The 21953-nt window shown below is 43.0% G+C and overlaps 1 protein-coding gene across 2 annotated transcripts in view; it reads right to left on the bottom strand.

Moving 5' to 3' along the window:
- Nucleotides 1-21332, bottom strand: part of ASXL3 (ASXL transcriptional regulator 3) — a 122871-nt gene extending 101539 nt beyond the window's left edge. The window contains exons 1-2 of one of the 2 annotated variants that reach the window (XM_073212737.1): nucleotides 20778-21332; nucleotides 19451-19556 (exon numbers count right to left, since the gene is read on the bottom strand). In XM_073212737.1, coding sequence (XP_073068838.1) covers nucleotides 19451-19556; nucleotides 20778-20855 — 184 coding nt within the window. In that variant the 5' untranslated portion in view covers nucleotides 20856-21332. Of the gene's footprint in view, nucleotides 1-19450; nucleotides 19557-20777 lie in introns of those variants that run through there. The other variant, XM_073212738.1, reaches the window with a different exon arrangement.
- Between the last annotated feature and the right edge of the window lie 621 nt (nucleotides 21333-21953).

Genomic DNA, 21953 nt, shown 5'->3' with positions numbered 1-21953 from the left:
TACAGGCAGTAATCAGATCACTGATTACTGAACAAAATGAACAAGTTTTGGAAGATGAAATAATTGTTAGTTATTAACACCAGGCGCTTTACATATGGGATCTCATTTTGTCCTCACAGCTTCCTTGCAAGACGGAAAGGTATTATTTCCGTTTGGGGCAGAGAAAGTTAAAGCTCAGAAAGGCTCAGTTACTTGCTTGTGGTCACACAGCCAATGAAATAGCACAACTGGGATCCAAGGCTGGGCCCATTATTTTCCACTTAAAATATATGGCCTCAAAGCCAAAAACTTATGCAAAAAAATGAATGTCTAAAGAGGTTTAATTCAGCTACATCACGCTGAGTCACTGCAGTAGGCAGGGCAGGGAAAACAGGTCACTTAGACAGCGACATGAAAAAGTTGAGAATTGTGAGCAAGAGAATTGTGGGCAAGAAATACTATGGTTGATGCAGCAAAAGGGTCTGCCTGCAGATGGAGTCAAGGAGGTCCTTGAATTAAAGATCAGGTGACTTTCTTCTATTTGACATAATATGACACTTTTTCCTTACAACAGTCCAATTGTTCTAGTGAAAAAACATTTTGTGACACTGCTTGCAGAACCTATGGCTCTTGGGCTTCTCTCCTTGAAATGATCACTAAAGTAATTTGTAATGCTTTGCTAAAGCTTACTTATCAATAAATACTAGAAAAAACCATCAGTTTACAATTCTAAAATAAATGTATTGTTGAACTGAGTATGAAGACAGACTTGTCAATGTTAAATGTTCCGATGTCTCTGAGAGGTGTGATGGCCCAGGGAGGTGAGCAGACAGGGAGGGTGGCTCCCCGGGCAGGACCTAAGTGGGTGCGGCACACGCCCAGCCAGCGGGCCGGCAAGCACACACTGACAAGTGCGTTTCATTGAGTTCCCATCCTCAGAAAAGACTTCTGCCTAGACAAATGGAGAGGTACTGATTAGCTAGTTAAAAAGAACAAAATGCAGTCTATGGGTTCTAGGAATTTTGTGTAAAATATGACAATGGTTCTGCATACTGACAAACTGGAAAATTTGTTGAGGAAATGGTTTTATCTGTAAGTCTTCCAAAGGCAAATGTCAACGAAGCAGGACCAACAAGGAACGGATACTGGAGCCGTGTACATGGGGCGAAAGCCCGGCTGCCCGCACTGTCTGCAGCTACGGTCTCAGTCGGCCGTCCTGCCTCTGCGTAACAGAAACTTAATGCACAGTCGCTCCATTTCTCCTTGGCCTGAGAAACCACAGGGTGTGGTGATACTTATTTCAGTGTCAGAAAATACAGTGTATCTTTGGTTTAAATTCACTATTGCCATGTTAACAGGTGACCTACATGTATTTATTTACATTCTGTACACTTTGGAGGCAGGACAACAAAACGGAACAGTGTCAGTAAAGACTATTACTTTTTTTCTCAAAATGACTCATTTTCATTTAACTCAACTTCTGTTTTGCTTTATCTTACATTCCATGCTGGACCCAAAGAAGCCTCACGGGAATTCCCTTACTACACAGTCATTCCCCTCCCTGATTCCTCCTTCTGGAACCTGGTCCTCTTTCTCTGGGTCAAATAATTTTTCCTTGTTTTTAAATTTCTGATGAAATAACTACAGAATCTTAAAGAAAGTAAATATAATAGAAAATAAAATCTGTGAATGTTCCTTTGGGCTAAAAAAATAACAACTTATTTCTAAGGAAAAAAATGGGCACAATGTAAAATATTCCATTGGCTCCAGACAGTGAGCTTGTGCATCTACATCTGTGTGTGTGTGCATATACTGACAAATACAGACCTTTAACAGGCATATGAGTGACTTTATTCATTCTTTTGAGTGTATGTGATGAGGGTGGCTGAATCCAAAAACACTCAGTAGTTGGATATACAGGTTTATCATGCAGATTCATATTCTAACAACACACTTTTACTTATTCTTACAGCTTTCTTAATAACAGATGTGATAAATAAATAATATAGGGCCCATCTTAAACAGGTGCCTGCGTATTTATCTAACGGACTGTGTTTGGCCTCTGCAATACCAGCCAAGGGAAAACTAATGTTAGTGAAAAGACCAGGGGAAATCCCCGGTATGAGAAATTACAACAGGAGCCAGGAAACGGAGGAATCAGGACAGGTGTTTCATCCACGAACATCAAATGCACACAATGCAGCTTAGAAGCACTTTCTTTCCGGTGCTGAGAACAGGATGGGGGCTTCTTCCTAGCTGCTCTGGCAATCACAAGAGGAGCACCGGGAATCTCACTTCCAAGCCCACAGAGCTCCTGCCCTTTCCCAGGTAGAAAACCTGGAGGTGAGGAGACATCTTTTAAGAGGTATAGAAATACTATTTCTGTCTATATTGTGCTTGCCTACCAAAACTAGGCAAGCCAAAAACACAGGTAAATGCTGACCTGCTAGTATCAGGTGCAAACAGGTCCTAAGATTCTCAGTATACACTCAAAGGCTGGGGAGCAGAGATGGAGGGTCACGGCTAGTCATGAGACAATCCTGAGGCTGGAGAAAGGTGCCTATCCCAGCAGGACAGGACTTTACACTCGTTTCTCAGCCCCTCGTTGCCCCTCTCCCTCCCCTTTTCCATTCACCATTCAACTGGAAACTGCTGAGTTGGGGAGTATGGGAAAGAGCTCATATTTTCAAGTTGAGTGCCAGAAATGAAGGCATGTGCGATGCTTCCAAAGCGTAATCACTGACCCGCCCACAAGTGCACAAGAGGGCTGGACCTTTGGACCAAGGCACAAGGAGAGAGATCAGAATGCAGTCTTGATTTTGTCTTTAGTTCCAATCTCACATCTTGCTCGCCTTCCTGACTTCCACGCCCTTTGATGCAGCCAATGTAGACTGCATGTTATTTTCTGAACACATTTACTGCCTGCATTTATTGCCCTTGTTTTGACTGCCCTCCACCCAAATTCCCCTCCCCATCTCTCTGCCTAGCAAGCCGAACATGAATAGCTCCCCTCAGAGGTTTCCTGACCACCCAGCTCAGAGGCTGACTTATGCCTCCTCCACCCATGTTTCCTTGGCTCTCTGTGTTTGAATTTATGACATTCTCTGCGATGCTGGCGCTTCGTCTGCCTCACCATGCACAGGAGCAGGGACTCAGGGACTCACTTATATGCTAGGATGGGCACAGAGCAGTTGACTTATAAGTGTTTATTTAACTAAACTGTCAGACTTAATTTTCATTGTTTATCTAATTGATCTGTGATCTAAAGTACCTATTTTTAAAGTGAAGTTTCAGTTGCTCTTTTTCCTAAGAATTCATGAAAGGGGAGGGTCCAGAGTACATAGAAGGTGAAATTTTTATCTGAAAACAGAAGGCTTATTTAAAATTTTTTTGAAGTTATCCTAAAGTCAAGTAGAAAAAGCATTAAAACAAAACCACAAAACATCTCTGGCAAGGGTATGACCTGTCACTAGATGTAGATAAACTCCCAAGCCCTTGTTCATTGCCTTGTTTTAAGAGGAAGGTCACAGTTTGGAGGCTGTGCACAGTGAAATAAAAATAAGTATAATTTAAAAGTCAAAATTAGAAATCACAATGCTTACTTGAAATGGCAGGAGCTATGTGGGGGCAGAGCCACAGAACCACAGCCTGGGCATAGGACAGTAACCACTCTCTGTCCCACTGAACCACACGGTATCCACAGGTTTCATCAAGGCAGGGAAACAAACACCTTCTGATCAGTTTCATTTCTATCAGTTCTCCCTCTAACTACTCCCTTTCAGTTTTCTTATCAAACCAGGTGCTTTCAAATCAAAGCAGTTTTCTGTAGAAATCGTCCTGATGTACCCTATAGGCTTAATGCAGTTTTTATAAATAAAAAATTTACATCAAAGAGCACACACTGTATTAGGGATAACACTGTGGCACACTGTTAAAGTTCAATCACATTTTAAAAGAGGACTGAGTCTTAGAGGGTGCTTATTTATTTATTCATTATCGTTCGATTGTAAAACTTTCATTGAGCTTGTTCCTGTCAAGCACTGTGTAAAATGAGGGTGAGGGGCTGGGGGAAACAGTACATATGACCCAAGGCCTGACTCTGAGACCAGAAGGTTTTTTAAAGATGTGTTTTTCAAAGAACATGGTTTAGAACTATTAATTCTACCTGAGGAAAACCAAGTCTATGAAACATAGCAGTGGTAACTAAACTTTGCTCTGAAAGATCAATAAGCAGATAATTCAGGAAAGTATCCCTAGATGGCAATCAAAAAGGCTTATGTTTGGAGTGTAATGTGCTCTATGTACCATATTTACATTTGAAATTGTGCATATCTGATATGTGGGATATTTACAGGGACAAAACACATGCTGAAAACTGTTAAAAATGATTTAATGACCACACAAACCCATCCGACCTCAACTAACTCTTTTCCGGGCTCCATTTCTTTCAGAGAAAAAAAAGACCATTCCTTAGTTCTTGTTGGACCTGACTCACTGCCCTCTCAGAGCGTTCCTTACTCCCAGATAGGTTCAGATGTTTGGGTTTAAACAGTTTTCCTTACTGCATTAAAAGAAAACAATCAAAGAGTAGGAGATGCCAAGGAAGGCCAGCAACAAGATAGCGGACTACTAGCAATAAAGCAATGGAAAAGGAACTTTTCCCAAACAAACTTTCAAGTGAGAATGTGTCTTAACATCATAAATAATGCTACTCGATATTTAGAACAATACCACCTATGAAAAAATATACCTAATATATTGGAATTTTTACTGTTTTATTGCCTGCTTCATTAGCTCCATGAAGCCCTCTTATTTAGAAAAGGTCTGCAGAAAAGAGAGCACAGTAGACCACAAGGAACAGGGACCACATGGCGACGGCGCAAGCAGTGTGCGCCAGCGAGGGCGCGCTCCTGTGCCGGCCAGGCACCTGAGTGGCTTGGGGGGATGGCGCCACTGCCTGCAAGGGCCGCCCACTGGCTCCCACAGAACACAGCATGCCGCAGTTTCAGTGCAGAGTCCTCAGAGGGCTCACTGACACCCAGGGCTGTGCTGGGCAAGACACTGAAGCGCCACAGGCAACTGGCAGGGACAGTCGCACACTGAGGGTGGAGCTGGTGGAGTCCTTCCTACAGGCTCTCGATTTATCTCCAGAGCCATGTAGTTATGCTACTGTCCCTGGACACCTATCAAAATACCCTCTTAAGCTCAGACGAGGAAAGAGGAAGTCGAACTAGAAATAAGAATATTTAATAGGAAGCATACGCCATCATTACAAGACTTGGCCACCTGATCCCTCCAGCCTTAGGGACAGTCCAGACTCTTCTGTCAGAATCGTGGGGCACCGCAAGCAGCCTGTATGAGGGGAAACGCGGGAAGCCATTCCTTTCACACTGCCCACTCCTGTGGTCCTACACGGCCCCAGGTTCTTTAACCAGCCACACAGCAATCCACCCAGAAAAGGGGAAATGACAAGGCGTGTAGGAGGAGCATCATCGGGAAGTGGGTAGAGGTCAAGGCGAGTGTGTCCTTCACCCAGGGCAGCACACCAAGAACCTCATACTGGAGCAGGGAGAAGGTGACTCCAGGGCTGACAAAGGGGGGCAGGTAAGGCTTTCAGCGGGCTGACTGTGAGCAGCGCTTGCACATTGCCACTTCCGGCTGGAGGAAGAGTGCAGTCTGGCGTCGACGAGAAAAGTAATTTTTTAAGAGTGCAGCTGCTTTGTTCTGTATTCTGACCACAAACTGCATAAACCGGAGCAATTTGGCTGGTGGAGATAAGTAAGTGGGGGAAGGCCTTTAATTTTGCTTTTTATTTGAGAGCATACTTTCTTTCTAGTCCTTATCTCTATGTGTTGAAATATTTCTCTCACAGTACAAGAAAGGAAGGGGAAAGTATACTTAAATGGCCCCTTTATCTGCACTTAAAAAGAAAACTTTATTTTCCCCCAGGACTCTGGCCGGTGAAAACTGACCAAATTCCATTTATTCTTGAACAAAGTTCACAGTTCAAGGGAAAATATGTAAGAAAAGATCTCTAATGGGTAAAAGAGATGGCGAATCCTATCTGTAGGTAGTGACTGAAAGAGGGGGCAGCCATCTGGAAAAGTGAAAGGTGAGTCCCAGGAGGATGCCCTGCTGTTCTCCATCATCAGAGAGGAAAAAGGAAGTGAGTTTAATTAAAAGCACAAAAGATTTCAGCAGGAGGAAAAAATTATTGACTATAAAGTTTATCAAAAACACAAATACAAAGGAGACTGAGAGTCCTGCCCTCTGGACATTCGCTGCTATAATGATGACTGACTGAACGGGCCGGTTTGAGTAGAGAGCTGGCAGGACAGAGGCCCCCCCACCCCCGCCCTGCCCCGCGTGCATGCCGAGGTCCCGCGGGAACTCCGGAGCTAGGACTGCTGGGGGCAGTGGCAGCAGGGCGGCAGGGGGCGTTCCACACGCCGCCACTGGTCACTGCTGCTTGGAAAGAGGGTTCTCTCTGCCCCGTAGTTTCCTCCATAGGCAACTAAAGCACAGTTTTTTCACATCGGTTTCTCTAGGCCACCATGCGGAACAGGTGTCTCCATAAGACAGCGAAGCTGCTGATGAAAATGCAGATGTTGTATGAAAGGAAAATTTGCTTGGCCGAAGAAAATCAGGGGGCCTGGAACAGACGCTGACAACTCCCTCACCTAAGGTTCCCAGGATGTCAGCTGGAAATTGGTCATAAACACAAACACGCCATTCTTGCAAAACAGACAAGCAAAACAAGGGCACAGCACGCCGAGGAGAGGGGCACCAGACAGACCGGTGACACCTCCCGGGGCACTCAGAGCAGCCCCGTGCTTCTGCAGGCCCTCACCTTCCCCCCCCCCCCCACAGCTGGAGGCCAGCGCCGAGCCGGGCGTGACCCGCATCAGCACCTGCACACTCCTCCCGGGGGGCTCCTTCTGCCTCTGAGGCCCAGGCCCGCGCAGAGACCCTCTCCACACATGTCAGGCCTCTGAAGCACTTCTCACTTTTGAAAAAAGACCCCTCTGTCAGTGGCCTCCGAGCCAATAAGAACAAGGAGAGAGCGGGGTGACGTTTCGCTGGGTCAGCACTGCTCTGCCGAGAATCATGGTCAGAAACCCACTTGCAAAACCGGCTACAAAGAATGATGAAAAGGGACCGTATAAAATTTTTTGAATGCTGGAATCATCACTTATCCTGGATCTAAGGACCGAAACATGGGATATGTGCACTCTCTGATTTTTCCCCTAAATAGAGACATTTAAAATACTAATTCTCCCGTGAGTCTTGCTTCCTCCCCAAAGGTCATTGGGGTTAATAGCAAGCAGAACCTTTTTTGATCTCTGCGGATGAAAATTGTACATTCTCCAGTTTCCTCATTTTAAATTAAACAGGATGGTTGCTTTTGATTTTAAACATGAAATACATTAGGGCCACAAAAAGAGAAACTCATTTTTTTCTTGTTAATAACAATTTATAAATAGAAGGTGAAGAGGGTGAAGACTGCCATCCCATCTGGAATATGTGTGGGTTCTGCTGTAACCAGCTTAGTATGTGTGAGCAAATGAATGATGTGCCCATGGATTATGTCCAGAAACTAACTCAGACACAAACATACCCATGCATCTCTGACTAAAATACCCCATAAAATTCAAAATATTTTCTTTGGGTGACACGGACCTACACTTACATTGGCATGAATGGTCACAGGTTGTCAACAAAGATACACCAAGTGATCCACATAAATCACACTTTGATCTCTAGAGTTAAGCTTGTAAAATGTGAAAAGTTTCTTTCTCATGTCTGTATGTCTAATTCTTATTAAGAAAGAAATTGTTTAGGAGTCAAAGAAACAACATATAACTGGACATTTGTGTCTCATGAATTCTATTATCAATAATATACCACTTTTCCCATATTGCAAACTTTTTCCACAAAGCTTTAAGACAAAGCACCTGGTACAGCGTCTCCCATTAAAGGGCATCTGTTGCTGGCAGAGGAGGGCGAGAAGAGGGGTGAAGCATCATTGCTCCCTCAGACGCCCTGGAAGGGTTCAACTGCTGCTGACTGGAATCAAGCGGCTAAGATTTCTGTCCAGTCATCAGTTTTGTAGAATGCTTTCTTTCCAAATACTTCTCCATGTACCACCTTTTATGGGGTGGCCAATGTCAAGTGCATCCACAGTGGCTGGGCTTAGCCCTCGGACTGCCACCAGGGCACCTTACCCACTGAGAGTGTTGTGCCCCTCAGCACTTCCCACCCTCTCACCTAGACGAGGAACAGAAGAGGGGAAGGAAGCTTAGACAGCAGATGGTAGGACCCTCCCCTGCCCTCCTCCTGCCCTTCCTCCCATGTCCACACATCCTGACACATCCCACCTTCTCTCTCTGATTCTCTGTTGAAAGTGTGTTTGCACAACTCAAAGAAGTAGGGAAATAATATCCATTCTAACTTCTGGTTCAAATATGTATTGGAAACAGAGTAAGCAAGGAAGTCGCCTAAACCATGTTATGTAAGTGTCAGTTTATTACTGATCTGTAAGAAACTGTGTGGTGCCCTACCCCTTCACCAGGATAAGCCAGGGGTTCCTCATATTCTCCAGTGTGTAATCAGAATAAATCTGAATGAATGTTGGGAAAGCAAACTGCGTCAGTGCCTCTGGGCGAAGAGTGTCCCCGGTGGCTCCAGGCTGAGCATCCGAGGAGCAGAGCCTGGTGTTGGGTGCCCACGCATCTACCCACATTTGCCTTTTGGATGAGACGTTTCACTTCTCTGAGTTTGTTTCCCCAGTGGTAAAAAAAATAATAAAAACTAAAAATAGAGAAACAAAAAAGGAGTCTTGGAGGATGGACTACATCTCAGGGCCAAACGACAGGCATGCAGCTGACTGGCGAAGGTGCTAGGGGCACTCGGCATGTTTTCAGTGTCTAGGTTTGGCAAGGTTAACAGGCCATGTACAGAATACATGGTATTTACATGAAGAGGAAACACACTTGTCCTACGAGAAGCAACTTGATTTGCAATAAGATAACAAAAGTAGGCAAGCCAAGGAATTCTCAATGACATAAGCTATTTACCACTCTTTCAAAAGCAACTCCCCAAAGCAATTTCCCCAGTGCAACTTCCCAGGAGAGGCCAGGCACTCTATCTAGCTTGGGCCACGTCAGCTGGCGGTCTGCGGATACGTATATTTCGTGAAGTGCCTACTCCCGTCTCAGTACGGGAGGTTGCTTGTCCCTGCCTCCTTTAATTATCAGCTGATTGCTCTCACCCTGGCCCCTAGCCCTTCTTAGCTGCTAAAACCCACCCACTGTGTCCTCTGAAATTCAAGATCAGCATATTCTACCCTGATCTCCATCTTTTCTCTGAACACTCCCTTCCCATCTCAATCTGCCACACCCAGCTCTCCTCTCCAGACACCACTGACTGCCCTTAGAGCCCCTGAGGGAGTAGCTCTTTTCTTTTCCACACACATCCTACTGTGGGGCCTGGAAACGGGATGGGTGGCCTCAATGCTCCCTCCCTGCTCCTCAGACGCCTGGGCATCGCCTCTCCCGGCATCAGACTACCATGCCGACCACCTCTGCTCACTCATTCCTGGGCTACTCCCCTTTGTTTTTTTTGAAGATTCCAGCTCCTAAATGCCACACCCTTTCAGTGCTAGTTCTACCATAATTGTCTATTTCGATATCCACACAGATAAGTCTATAATATGCCAGAACCACCACCAGTCTTTAAAACAGCTTTGTGCAAATAGAAGGCAGTTTCCTCCAACAGACTCTGCTCCATCCCACGATGCTGAACTGGGCCATGTTGGGCTGGATTTCAGCCACAAGGCTCCTGCAGCCAGGCTGCTCCAAACCACACACACTGCCTGCCCGGTGTGGCAGCAGTAGTAAACCCAGCCACCTCCTTTCCTCACAGACACATTTTACATGATACTACCATAAGAGTACACTCCCATCACTTATGCTCCTGGTTCACTCTCCAGGACACCAAGTCGAACAATCTTCCTGCCAAGGAGACCTCCTTCCCACTCCCCCAACATACCACTCCCTTGCTCATGATGAACCAGCTGGCATTCCAAGGAGACCAGTCTTCACTACTTCATGCCACACACCTCAGCCCCCCTGCCCTTCGCTCACCTCTGGCAAAATCTCAGACCTGTCAGATCTGACTGTGTGCATCCTGTGCACTTCCACAGTGGCCGTGAACATGCCCGGAGGAAGATGCACAAGCACGCTTATGGGGTTCATGGAATTCAGGGCCAGCAGCCTTAGAGCATACAGGACACTGTCAGACTACAAGCAAACACTTTACCTTCTCCTTAAATACAAAACTACCTTCCCTATCCTCACCCTCAGCTGATGAAGTTGTTTCCTATTTCTCTGAAAAAAATGAAGCGATAGAAACAAACTTGCAAACGTGCCTCTACGTACCCACTCACTTTCATTTCTGTCCAAATACACTGCCTTGTCATACTGCTTCCTTAGAGCCCCCGTCTACACTCCTAAGTAAGGTCAATCTCTTCATCCATTTAACAGATCCCATTCCCTCTCATCTAATCAAGCTCATGGCAACAGGACGCTCTCCACATTATTAAATTCTCCTTCTCAACCAGACTTTTCTCATCTGTAGACCATTATTCTAATATGTAACTCTTATACTTCAAAAAACTTTCTCTTGAGTCCACTTTCCCTTCTAGCCACTTTTCCACTTCACTCCTTCTCTTTCCCTTAAAAATCCCTGAAGGGGGCAGAGCCAAGATGGCGGCATGAGTAGAGCAGTGGAAGTCTCCTCCCAAAACCACATATATTTTTGAAAATACAACAAATACAACTCTCCCTAAAAGAGAGACCAGAAGACACAGGACAACAGCCAGGCTACATCCACACCCGCGAGAACCCAGTGCCTGGTGAAGGGGGTAAGATACAAGCCGCGGCCTGGTGGGACCCGAGCGCCCCTCATCCCAGCTCCTGGAGGGAGGGAGAGGGAGCCCAGGACTGCTAAACACCCAGCCCTAGCCATCCGCACCAGAGCACAGACACAGTGCATGCGTGGGATGCTGGAAACTAGGAAAACAGGACAGTAAGACCTGTGAACGGGTCCCGCAGCTGGTGCCCTGGGGACAAAGAAAAGCGAGTGCTTTTTGAAAGTCTTAAAGGGACAGGGACCCCACAGCTGGGTGGAAGTGTCCCAGGACAATTAGCCCAGCAGCTGGGAATCCCGGGGAACTCTGGGCACCCTAACCCCCTGTGCAGCAGGGTGGCTCAGAGGCCCCTCATGGAGATAAACAGCTTCCCAGCCATTTCCCCTCCAACGCAGCTCTGCCATATCAGAGCATCAGCCTGAGGCAGGCCATGCCCACAGCAACTGTGGAGCTAAACTCCATAATGGCCGGGCAGGAATCAGAGGCCCAGTCTGCGTGCAGCTGCCCAGCACAAGCTGCTAGACATGGCTGTTCTCCCAGGAGAGGAAGGCCACAAACCAACAAAAATGGATGTACTGCCAGCCGTCACTTGCCCCAGTTCCGCAAACTATCTCTATCACCATGAAAAGGCAAAATCTGAAACAGAGAAAAATCACAGAGTGAACACCTGAGAAGGAGATAGACCTAATCAGTCTCCCTGAAAAAGAATTCAAAATAAAAATCATCAACATGCTGACGGAGATGCAGAGAAATATACAAGAGCTAAGGGACATATGGGGGAGATTACAGAAGTGAAACAATCTCTGGAAGCATTTATAAGCAGAATGGATAAGATGCAAGAGGCCATTGATGGAATAGAAACCAGACAACAGGAACACATAGAAGCTGACGCAGGGAGAGATAAAAGTATCTGCAGGATGAAACAATATTAAGAGAAATGTATGACCAATCCAAAAGGAACAATATTTGCATTATAGGGGAACAAGAAGAAGAAGAGAGAGAAAAAGGGATACAAAGTGTCTTTTAAGAAATAATTGCTGAGAACTTCCCCAAACTCGGGGAGGAAATAGTTGCTCAGACTACGGAAGTACACAGAACTCCCAACAGAAAGGACCCAAAGAGGACAACATGAAGACAAATAATAATTAAGATCAAGGACAAGGATAGATTACTAAAGGCAGCCAGAGAGAAAAAAAAGGTCACCTACAAAGGAAAACTAATCAGGCTATCATCAGACTTCTCAACAGAAATCTCACAGGCCAGAGGAGAATGGTATGATATATTTAATGCAATGAAACAGAAGGGCCTTGAACCAAGGATACTGTATCCAGCATGATTATCATTTAAATATGAAGGAGGGATTAAACAATTCCCAGACAAGCAAAAGTTGAGGGAATTTGCCTCCTACAAACCACCTCTACAGGATATTTTAGAGGGACTGCTCTAGATGGGAGCAATTCTAAAAAGAGGAGAGAAAAAAACACCCAACATATGAAAAATAGAGGAAGAGGAATAAAAAGGGAGAGAAATAATCATCAGACTGTGTTTATAATAGCTAAATAAGTGAGTTAAGTTAGACAGTAAAGTAGTAAACAAACTAACCTTGAACCTTTGATAACCACAAATCTAAAGCCTGCAAAGGCAATAAGTACATACCTCTCAATAATCACCCTAAATGTAAATGGACTGAATGCACCAATCAAAAGACACAGAGTAACAGAATGGATAAAAAAGCAAGACCCATCTATATGCTGCTTACAAGAGACTCACCTCAAACCCAAAGACATGCACAGATTAAAAGTCAAGGGATGGAAAAAGATATTTCATGCAAACAATAGGGAGAAAAAATCAGGTGTTATAATACTAGTATCAGACACAATAGACTTCAAAACAAAGAAAGTAACAAGAGATAAAGAAGGAGACTACATAATGATAAAGGGCTCAGACCAACAAGAGGATATAACCATAATAAACATATATGCACCCAATATAGGAGCACCAACATATGTGAAACAAATACTAACAGAATTAAAGGAGGAAATAGAATGCAATGCATTCATTTTGGGAGACTTCAACACACCATTCACTCCAAAGGACAGATCCACCAGACAGAAAATAACTAAGGACACAGAAGCACTGAACAACACACTCGAACAGATGGACCTAACAGACATCTATAGAATTCTGCATCTAAAAGCAAAGGATACACATTCTTCTCAAGTGCACATGGAACATTCTCCCGAATAGACTACATAGTAGGCCACAAAAAGAGCCTCAGTAAATTCCAAAAGACTGAAATCCTACCAACCAACTTTTCAGACCACAAGGCATAAAACTAGAAATAAATTGTGCAAAGAAAGCAAAAAGGCTCACAAACACATGGAGGCTTAACAACATGCTCCTAAATAATCAACGGATCAATGACCAAATTAAAATGGAGATCCAGCAATACATGGTAACAAATGACAAGAACAACACAAAGCCCCAACTTCTGTGGGACACAGTGAAAGCAGTCTTAAGAGTAAAGTATATAGCAATTGAGGCATATTTAAGAACAAAGAACAATTCCAAATGAGTAGTCTAAAATCACAATTATTGAAATTTGAAAAAGAAGAACAAATGAGGCCTAAAGTCAGCAGAAGGAGGAACATAATAAAGATCAGAGAAGAAATAAATAAAATTGAGAAGAATAAAACAATAGGAAAAATCAATGAAACCAAGAGCTGTTTCTTCGAGAAAATAAACAAAATAGGTATGCCTCTAGCCAGACTTATTAAGAGAAAAAGAGAGTCAACACACATCAACAGAATCAGAAACGAGAAAGGAAAAATCACGACAGACCCCACAGAAATACAAAGAATTATTAGAGAATACTATGAAAACCTTTATGCTAACAAGGTGGAAAACCTAGGAGAAATAGACAACTTTCTAGAAAAATACAACCTTCCAAGACTGACCCAGAAAGAAACAGAAAATCTAAACAGACCAATTACCAGCAATAAACTTGAAGCAGTAATCAAGAAACTACCCAAGAACAAAACCCCCGGGCCAGATGGATTTACTTCAGAATTTTATCAGACACACAGAGAAGACATAATACCCATTCTTCTTAAAGTTTTCCAAAAAATAGAAGAGGAGGGAATACTCCCAAACTCATTCTATGAAGCCGACATCACCCTAATACCAAAACCAGGCAAAGACTCCATCAAAAAAGAAAACTACAGACCAATATCCCTGATGAACATAGATGCAAAAATACTCAACAAAATGTTAGCAAACCGAATTCAAAAATACATCAAAAGGATCGTACACCACGACCAAGTGGGGTTCATCCCAGGGATGCAAGGATGGTACAACATTCAAAAATCCATCAAGATCATCCACCACATCAACAAAAAGAAGGACAAAAACCACATGATCATCTCCATAGATGCTGAAAAAGCATTCGACAAAATTCAACATCAATTCATGATAAAAACTCTCAACAAAATGGGCATAGAGGGCAAGTACCTCAACATAATAAAGGCCATATATGATAAACCCACAGCTAACATCATACTGAACAGCGTGAGGCTGAAAGCTTTTTGTCTGAGATTAGGAACAAGACAGGGAAGCCCACTCTCCCCACTGTTATTCAACATAGTACTGGAGGTCCTAGCCATGGCAATTAGACAAAACAAAGAAATACATGGAATTCATATTGGTGAAGAAGAAGTCAAACTGTCACTATTTGCAGATGACATGATATTGTACATAAAAAACCCTAAAGACTCCACTACAAAACTACTAGAACTAATATCGGAAGTCAGAAAAGTTGCAGGATACAAAATTAACACACAGAAATCTGTGGCTTTCCTATACACTAAAAATGAACTAATAGAAAGAGAAATCAGGAAAACAGTGCCATTCACAATAGCATCAAAAAGAATAAAATACCTAGGAATAAACCTAACCAAGGAAGTGAAAGACCTATACCCTGAAAACTTTAAGACACTCTTAAGAGAAATTAAAGAGGACACTAACAAGTGGAAACTCATCCCATGCTCGTGGCTAGGAAGAATTAATATCGTCAAAATGGCCATCCTGCCCAAAGCAATATACAGATTCGATGCAATCCCTATCAAATTACCAACAGCATTCTTCAATGAACTGGAACAAATAGTTCAAAAATTCATATGGAACCACCAAAGACCTCGAATAGCCAAAGCAATCCTGAGAAGGAAGAATAAAGTGGGGGAATCTCGCTCCCCAACTTCAAGCTCTTCTACAAAGCCACAGTGATCAAGACAATTTGGTACTGGCACAAGAACAAAGCCACAGACCAGTGGAACAGAATAGAGACTCCAAACATTAACCAAAACATATATGGCCAATTAATATACGATAAAGAAGTCATGGACATACAAAGGGGAAATAACTGTCTCTTCAACAGATGGTGCTGGCAAAACTGGACAGCTACATGTAAGAGAATGAAACTGGATCACTGTCTAACCCCATACACAAAAGTAAATTCAAAATGGATCAGAGACCTGAATATAAGTCATGAAACCATAAAACTCTTAGGAAAAAAACATAGGCAAAAATCTCATAGACATAAACATGAGCGACTTCTTCATGAACATATCTCCCCAGGCAAGGGAAACAAAATAAAAAATGAGCAAGTGGGACTATATCAAGCTAAAAAGCTTCTGTACATCAAAGGACACCATCAATAGAACAAAAAGATATCCTACATACAGTATGGGAGTATATATTCATAAATGACAGATCCAATAAAGGCTTGACATCTAAAATATATAAAGAGCTCACACACCTCAACAAACAAAAAGCAAATAATCCAATTAAAAAATGGGCAGAGGAGCTGAAAAGACACTTCTCTAAAGGAGAAATTCAGATGGCCAACAGACACATGAAAAGATGCTCCACATTGCTTGTCATCAGAGAAATGCAAATTAAAACCACAATGAGATATCACCTCATACCAGTAAGGATTGCCATCATCGAAAAGACAATCAACAACAAATGTTGGCAAGGTTGTGGAGAAAGGAGAACCCTCCTACACTGCTGGTCGGAATGTAAATTAGTTCAACAGTTATGGAAAGCAGTATGGAGATTCCTCAAAATGCTCAAAATAGAAATACCATTTGACCTAGGAATTCCACTTCTAGGAATTTACCCTAAGAATGCAGCACTCCAGTTTGAAAATGACAGATGCACCCCTATGTTTATCGCTGCACTATTTACAATAGCCAAGATACGGAAGCAACCTAAATGTCCATTAGTAGGTGAATGTATAAAGAAGATGTGGTATATACACACAATGAATATTACTCAGCCATAAGAAAAAAACAGATCCTACCATTTGCAACAACATGCATGGAGCTAGAGGGTATTATGCTCAGTGAAATAAGCCAGGCAGAGAAAGACAAGTAACAAATGATTTCACTGATATGTGGAGTATAAGAACAAAGAAAAACTGAAGGAACAAAACAGTAGCAGAATCACATAATCCAAGAATGGACTAATAGTTACCAAAGGGAAAGGGACTGGGGAGGATGGGTGGGAAGGGAGGGGTAACGGCAGGGAAAAAAAAAGGGGGCATTATGATTAGCATGTATAGTGTGGGGGCGGCATGGGGAGGGCTGTACAACACAGAGAAGACTAGTGATTTTACAGCATCTTGTTACACTGATAAACAGTGACTGTGTAGGCGTATGTGGGGGGGACTTGGTGAAGGGGGGAGTCTAGTAAACATAATGTTCTTCATGTAATTGTAGATTAATGATACCAGAAAAAAAAAGTCCTTGAAGGGTCTGTCGCTTGGGGTCTCCAATGCGTCCTCCCATTCTTGTGAACTCACTCCATTCAGGCCTGTGGTCTCATCACTCAATAGAAACTGCCATAGTCAAGTTTATCAATGGCCTCACAAAGCTAAATCCAGTGGTTACTTATTAGTCTTCATTATAAATTGACACATCAAAAGCTTCATTATAAAGTTTGACACACTGAGCCACTTACTCCCCAGAAATTTCCATCACTTTGTTTCCAGGACAGACAACATGTTCTCCTATCTAGTTATCCTGCGGCTCATTTGCCCATTGCCATGATCTCTCCACCACCTTGACCTGAAGTACCCAAGCTCAGCCTTGGGCTTCTTCTCTTTCCCGTTTACAGTTTATTGATGACCTCATCTAGTTTTCTGTCCTTAAATATCAGCTATAAACTGACCACTCCCAAAAGGGTATCTCCAGCAAGGTCTTTCCTGCAAGCTTCAGACAGACTAGTTGAGGTACATAACCTATCCACCTGGTCATTGAAAATGAATCTCGTACTTAATGTGTCTGAAACTACGCTCCTGATCAACAACCCCGTGCCCCAGATGGCATCTCCTGCAGGTTTTCAACATGACGGAGGATAGACATGCTACTCTGCTCACACCCAAACTCACCTCTAACTTCCTTCTCTGTCTCATAACTGCAATAATTTCAGCAGCTTCTGTTGGATCCACCTGTGTAAATACCCCAAAGCCAATCAGATCTCATCACGCCCACTGCTACTCTCTGCCATTCATTCAATGACTATTACCCCTTGTTGAGATAATGGCAACACCTTTCTAACTGGTCTCCGCGGTTTTGTCCTTGTTCCCCTATCGATATTTTTTGTACTTAGTGTTCCTGCTAAAATTTAAATGAGGCCACTGTCTCTCTAGCTCAAAACCCCACAACAACTCAGCATCTCACTCAAAACAGCAGCCAGTGTCCAGGTGCTACACAATCTGGCCACATGACCGCCCTGACCTCACACCCTACCTGGCTCTCCTGCACTCCCTTGGGCCTCCAGCCACACTGGTCTTTTGATATTTCTGAAGCATCCCAGGCACTCTCCTGACTTAATACCTTCGCAACAGCTGCTGCCTCTGCCCAGGACTCTCTCCCATTAAATACTTGCTACCTCAGTCCCCTTGGGGGGTACTTAAATGACCCCATTTCTTAAATGACCCCTCTCTCCCACGCCTATGTCCCTATTTTATTTATTTTGCCCATGTCACTTGTCAGCACTGAAGAATCTATACATTCCACATATTTGTTCTGTTTATTGTCTGCCTCTCAGTCAAACCAAGACCCTGAGAGCTGCTCCTCATCACCGTGTCGTTGAGAACAGGCTGTGTCACACGGAAGGAGCTCAGCATGTCCCAGAGGGAGGCACAGGTGCCTCCGCAGGCCCTGTGGGGCAGCATGAGATGGTCACCCAATCAGGCGCCCTGAGAAGGGTTGGCCCCGCTCACCAGCCTCCCAAAAGCCGAAAAGTGCCATACATCTCTGCCCTGTTCTCTCTCTAATCACAAGGCTCTGCCAGAGTTCACAGTCCACAGCAACAGTGGGAGGGAGGATGAGGTGAGTTTTCAAAAGTACAGGCATAGTGGCATCAAATTAAATGAAAGTTAGTAAAATAAGACAAGAATCTGTGTTTCCTACGTTAATTCACAGCCTCTGCTGCAGATCAGAAGGCGCTGAGGCAATATCAGTGCCAGACCCTCGTGGCTCTGCCATTCATTCAAACGACTATTACCCCTTGTTGAGATCATGGCTCCCTCCCACTGTTGCTGTGGACTGTGAACTCTGGCAGAGACTTGTGGTTAGAGAGAGAACACGGCAAAGACGTATGGCATCTTTCGGCTTTTGGGAGGCTGGTGAGCAGGGCCAGAGGGACTCCTACAGCCACTGACACCATGGATGGCTTCGGGCTGTTGCTGAAGTGTGGTGTTTCTGCAAGCACTCTATGGCGTTTGTTTAACGTTAATTTACTAAGTTCTGTGAGTGTACTGACGCAGACTCTCCTGACACAGCTCTCCTCCCAGATCATTATCTGGGTCCACCTGTAGGGGCAGGGGGCAGAGAAAAGCACAGCAGCTTAGAGGGAATAAAGCTTTGCCAGAACTGCAGAACAGAAATCACACATACCAGCTGGGCCCTAGTTGAGTGTTTGGAGAAAGACAGAAATGAATTAGAACGGAGAGAATCCAGCAGTGGAAAATGTCCCCTTAGAACTCTGGAAGGCTTCCTCACTTTTCAAGGGTTTTACAAGAATACACCTTTCTTGGTCCTTGTTCCATTCTGAGGAATGTTAACACCAAGCTTCATCGACTAAGGACAAGCCCAGAAATGGAGCTAATATAAAACTACATGTGGCCACAGAAAACTCGGCACAGAGATAAAAACCCACATTCCCAGGCCTCACATATGAATAAAACCACTAGCTCACACTCCCAGTAACCACACACCTTCAGGAACCCTCTCACCTTGCAGAATAGCATCAGGAATATTATCCAGGGAAACCCATACTCTTAAAAAACAAAATGCGTAGAATAGTGCACTTTTCTTGGGAGCTAACCTTTTGAATTAAAGCTGTTTGATAACTAAGGAAGTGGTAAAACCTTAGAAGAAAATTGTTATCTATAATGGTAGGGAAGTCAATGAATGAATTTTTGGTATTCTATATCATTTTTAAGAGAATGTTTACATGCTGAGCTTCATCACTGACCTCTGTCTCCCTCTGCACCGGTGCTGGCCTCGGCCATCTCTGTGCTGCCCAGGTCAGGATCACGGCCTATGTCCAGTGTGCCGCCAGCTGGGCATGATTCCTCTTTCTGAATTTTAAAAAAACGATGATTTGTGGATACGTATTAGCAACTGAAAACATTTGAAGTCTTTCAGTCTTAAAAGTATTTAATCACAGTTAACTTGTGATTTGCAATTTCAACACTGATCTACGTTTTAGTGTAAAATCACTCCTTAAAAAAAAAACAACTGGGAAAAGCACATTGCCACAGCTCATTTTTTGGATTAATTTTCTAAAATTAATGCAACAAAGTTTCCTTTTGACATATGCAGCATCCATTTTTTTCAATTCTAATTCTTCCTGACCTTAGGAAATGGCTTAACAACTCAGAATTTCCACCAGTAAATTAAACACCCAAGGATCCACAAAAAGCGACTGGAATGCAAATCTCTTTGATTTGCTGTCATTTCTGATACACACGGTGACAAAAGCTTGATGCTTAATAGGTGAGAAGGAACCCCTGCTTCACTGCCAGGTATAGGTTTTGGCATTACAAAGAAAAAAATTCTTCTTGAAAGAAATTAATGAACTTTAAATGTTATCCATCACTTATTAAAACAGTGACTTCTTTTTAATTTATGGGAATTAATACAGTGATTTTACTTGTTTCAGTTATACAATTATTTGTAGACCAGCTTTCATCCTCTGGAATATTTTTCCCATTCTACATGGGAATAGGAATTACACTAAAATAAGTAAGACTCAGTGATCCGAAGCCTTTTATTTTCTCTGTTCTCATATAGTAAGTATACACTACTAGTAAAACTTCCTTAAAACCACTGTTTGCTTTCAAATTGAGTAACTGATTTAAATCAGCACATTTTCCAGGAGAATGGATAACTTTCTTATTTCCCTAAAAGACAGAAAGGCACACAGGTGTGAAGCCTGAACATCACCTGTTGGTCATCAAGCCGAGCTGCCCAGGGCAACAGCACCCACCCTGAGCTGGGATGCAGTCCTTGGCCCTCCTGCAGGCGCACTGTCAAGTATCGGGAATTTTGAGGAAGCCACAACTATTTTCCATTACCATATGTTAGAGTAAAACCACAGATATGCTTTCCTTGAAGAAAAATGTCATTGTTTATTCTTAATGTGAAATCATTTTTAAGACGTCTGAAAACATTTAAAAGGCATAGCAGTCATTCTTCCATCTCACACCCAAATCTGATTTTGTTTACCTTCACGTGTCTGAAAAACACGCATGACACGTAGTGATCACAGGCACCACGCGCAGGACTGTCCCACTTACTTTGAGAGCGTAGAGGCCCGACTTCCCAGGGATCTTGAAGAACGTCCCATCCCCTACTCGCGTGTTAGTGTGAAGCATCGCGTTCAGACAGGCTAACGGGGAAGTTCCACTGGAAAATCAAAGTGTGCAAACATGAAGCAGCCTGAGAGTTTCTGTGGCAAAACTGTTCTCAGTCACTTAAATAAAAAAAAAAAAAAAAGACCCTCTCACAAGCCTTTGTAAAGTATCCTCCCAGCCTGAAAACATCTACATTACAATAGCAGGCCCCTCCAGTTTCACCAAAGTTAATCAGATGCATCTGTCTTACAGGCTTCAGGCAAAAGTCTTCAGAATTGAAATTATGCTTTTATTCATAAAGCAACCAACACTATATCTCAAAGAAACCAGAGCCCAGAGATTTATGTGCATTTCCATATTAGGAATAACATGGTGTTATTTTACAAATAATACCATGAAACCTCAGTTTTTAAATATTACAGACAACTTGGTGGTTGCACTTGAATGATCAAATAAACCAAGTTCAAGGACAGTGCCATCCCATAGGTTGAAAAGTAACAAAAGAGTAAGAAACGAGGAAAGAACTGATTTGAAATTACAAGTATTTATGTTACTCGTGGGATTGCATTTCTTACAAGGCCAAATAAAAATCTGTATCTGTTTATATTTCCTGATACAGCTTCTACAATGACATCCTTTCCTCAGATTTGTCAAATAAAAAAAATATGTGTTTGGGAATTCTGCCCAGCTAATAACCACGTTCTGTCATAAAGATTCAAGTGACTGAGTTATGAAAACAGGTTTTTTTTTAGAAGACATCAATGGCATTAAATAATTTAAAAATACCAAAGTGCATATGTACACACATCACTGAAATGTATTCACACACTTAGAAAGATGTTTATGAAATGAATACTATGTATGCATTTCCTAGGGTGGACTTTAGAACTTTTTTGTGTTTTGTTTTCAAACTGTGATTCAAAACTTGAGTTATTACTTTCATTTACTTCTGTTTCCATATACATTTACTTCCTAATGTACTAAAAGATCGGTACTTGGTTGAGCCAATATTGTTTAGAAGTCCTATTCTATCCCATTAGCCATTTAGGGATTCTGGGGATGTAATCCACAGTATTCTGGGGTGAGAGGATCTTTAGGATATTAAGGTTTCAAGTCTGA

This window comes from Manis javanica, chromosome 9 (assembly GCF_040802235.1).
Source record: "Manis javanica isolate MJ-LG chromosome 9, MJ_LKY, whole genome shotgun sequence".
NCBI lineage: Eukaryota > Metazoa > Chordata > Mammalia > Pholidota > Manidae > Manis > Manis javanica.
This window is presented reverse-complemented; position numbering and strand designations above follow the sequence as displayed.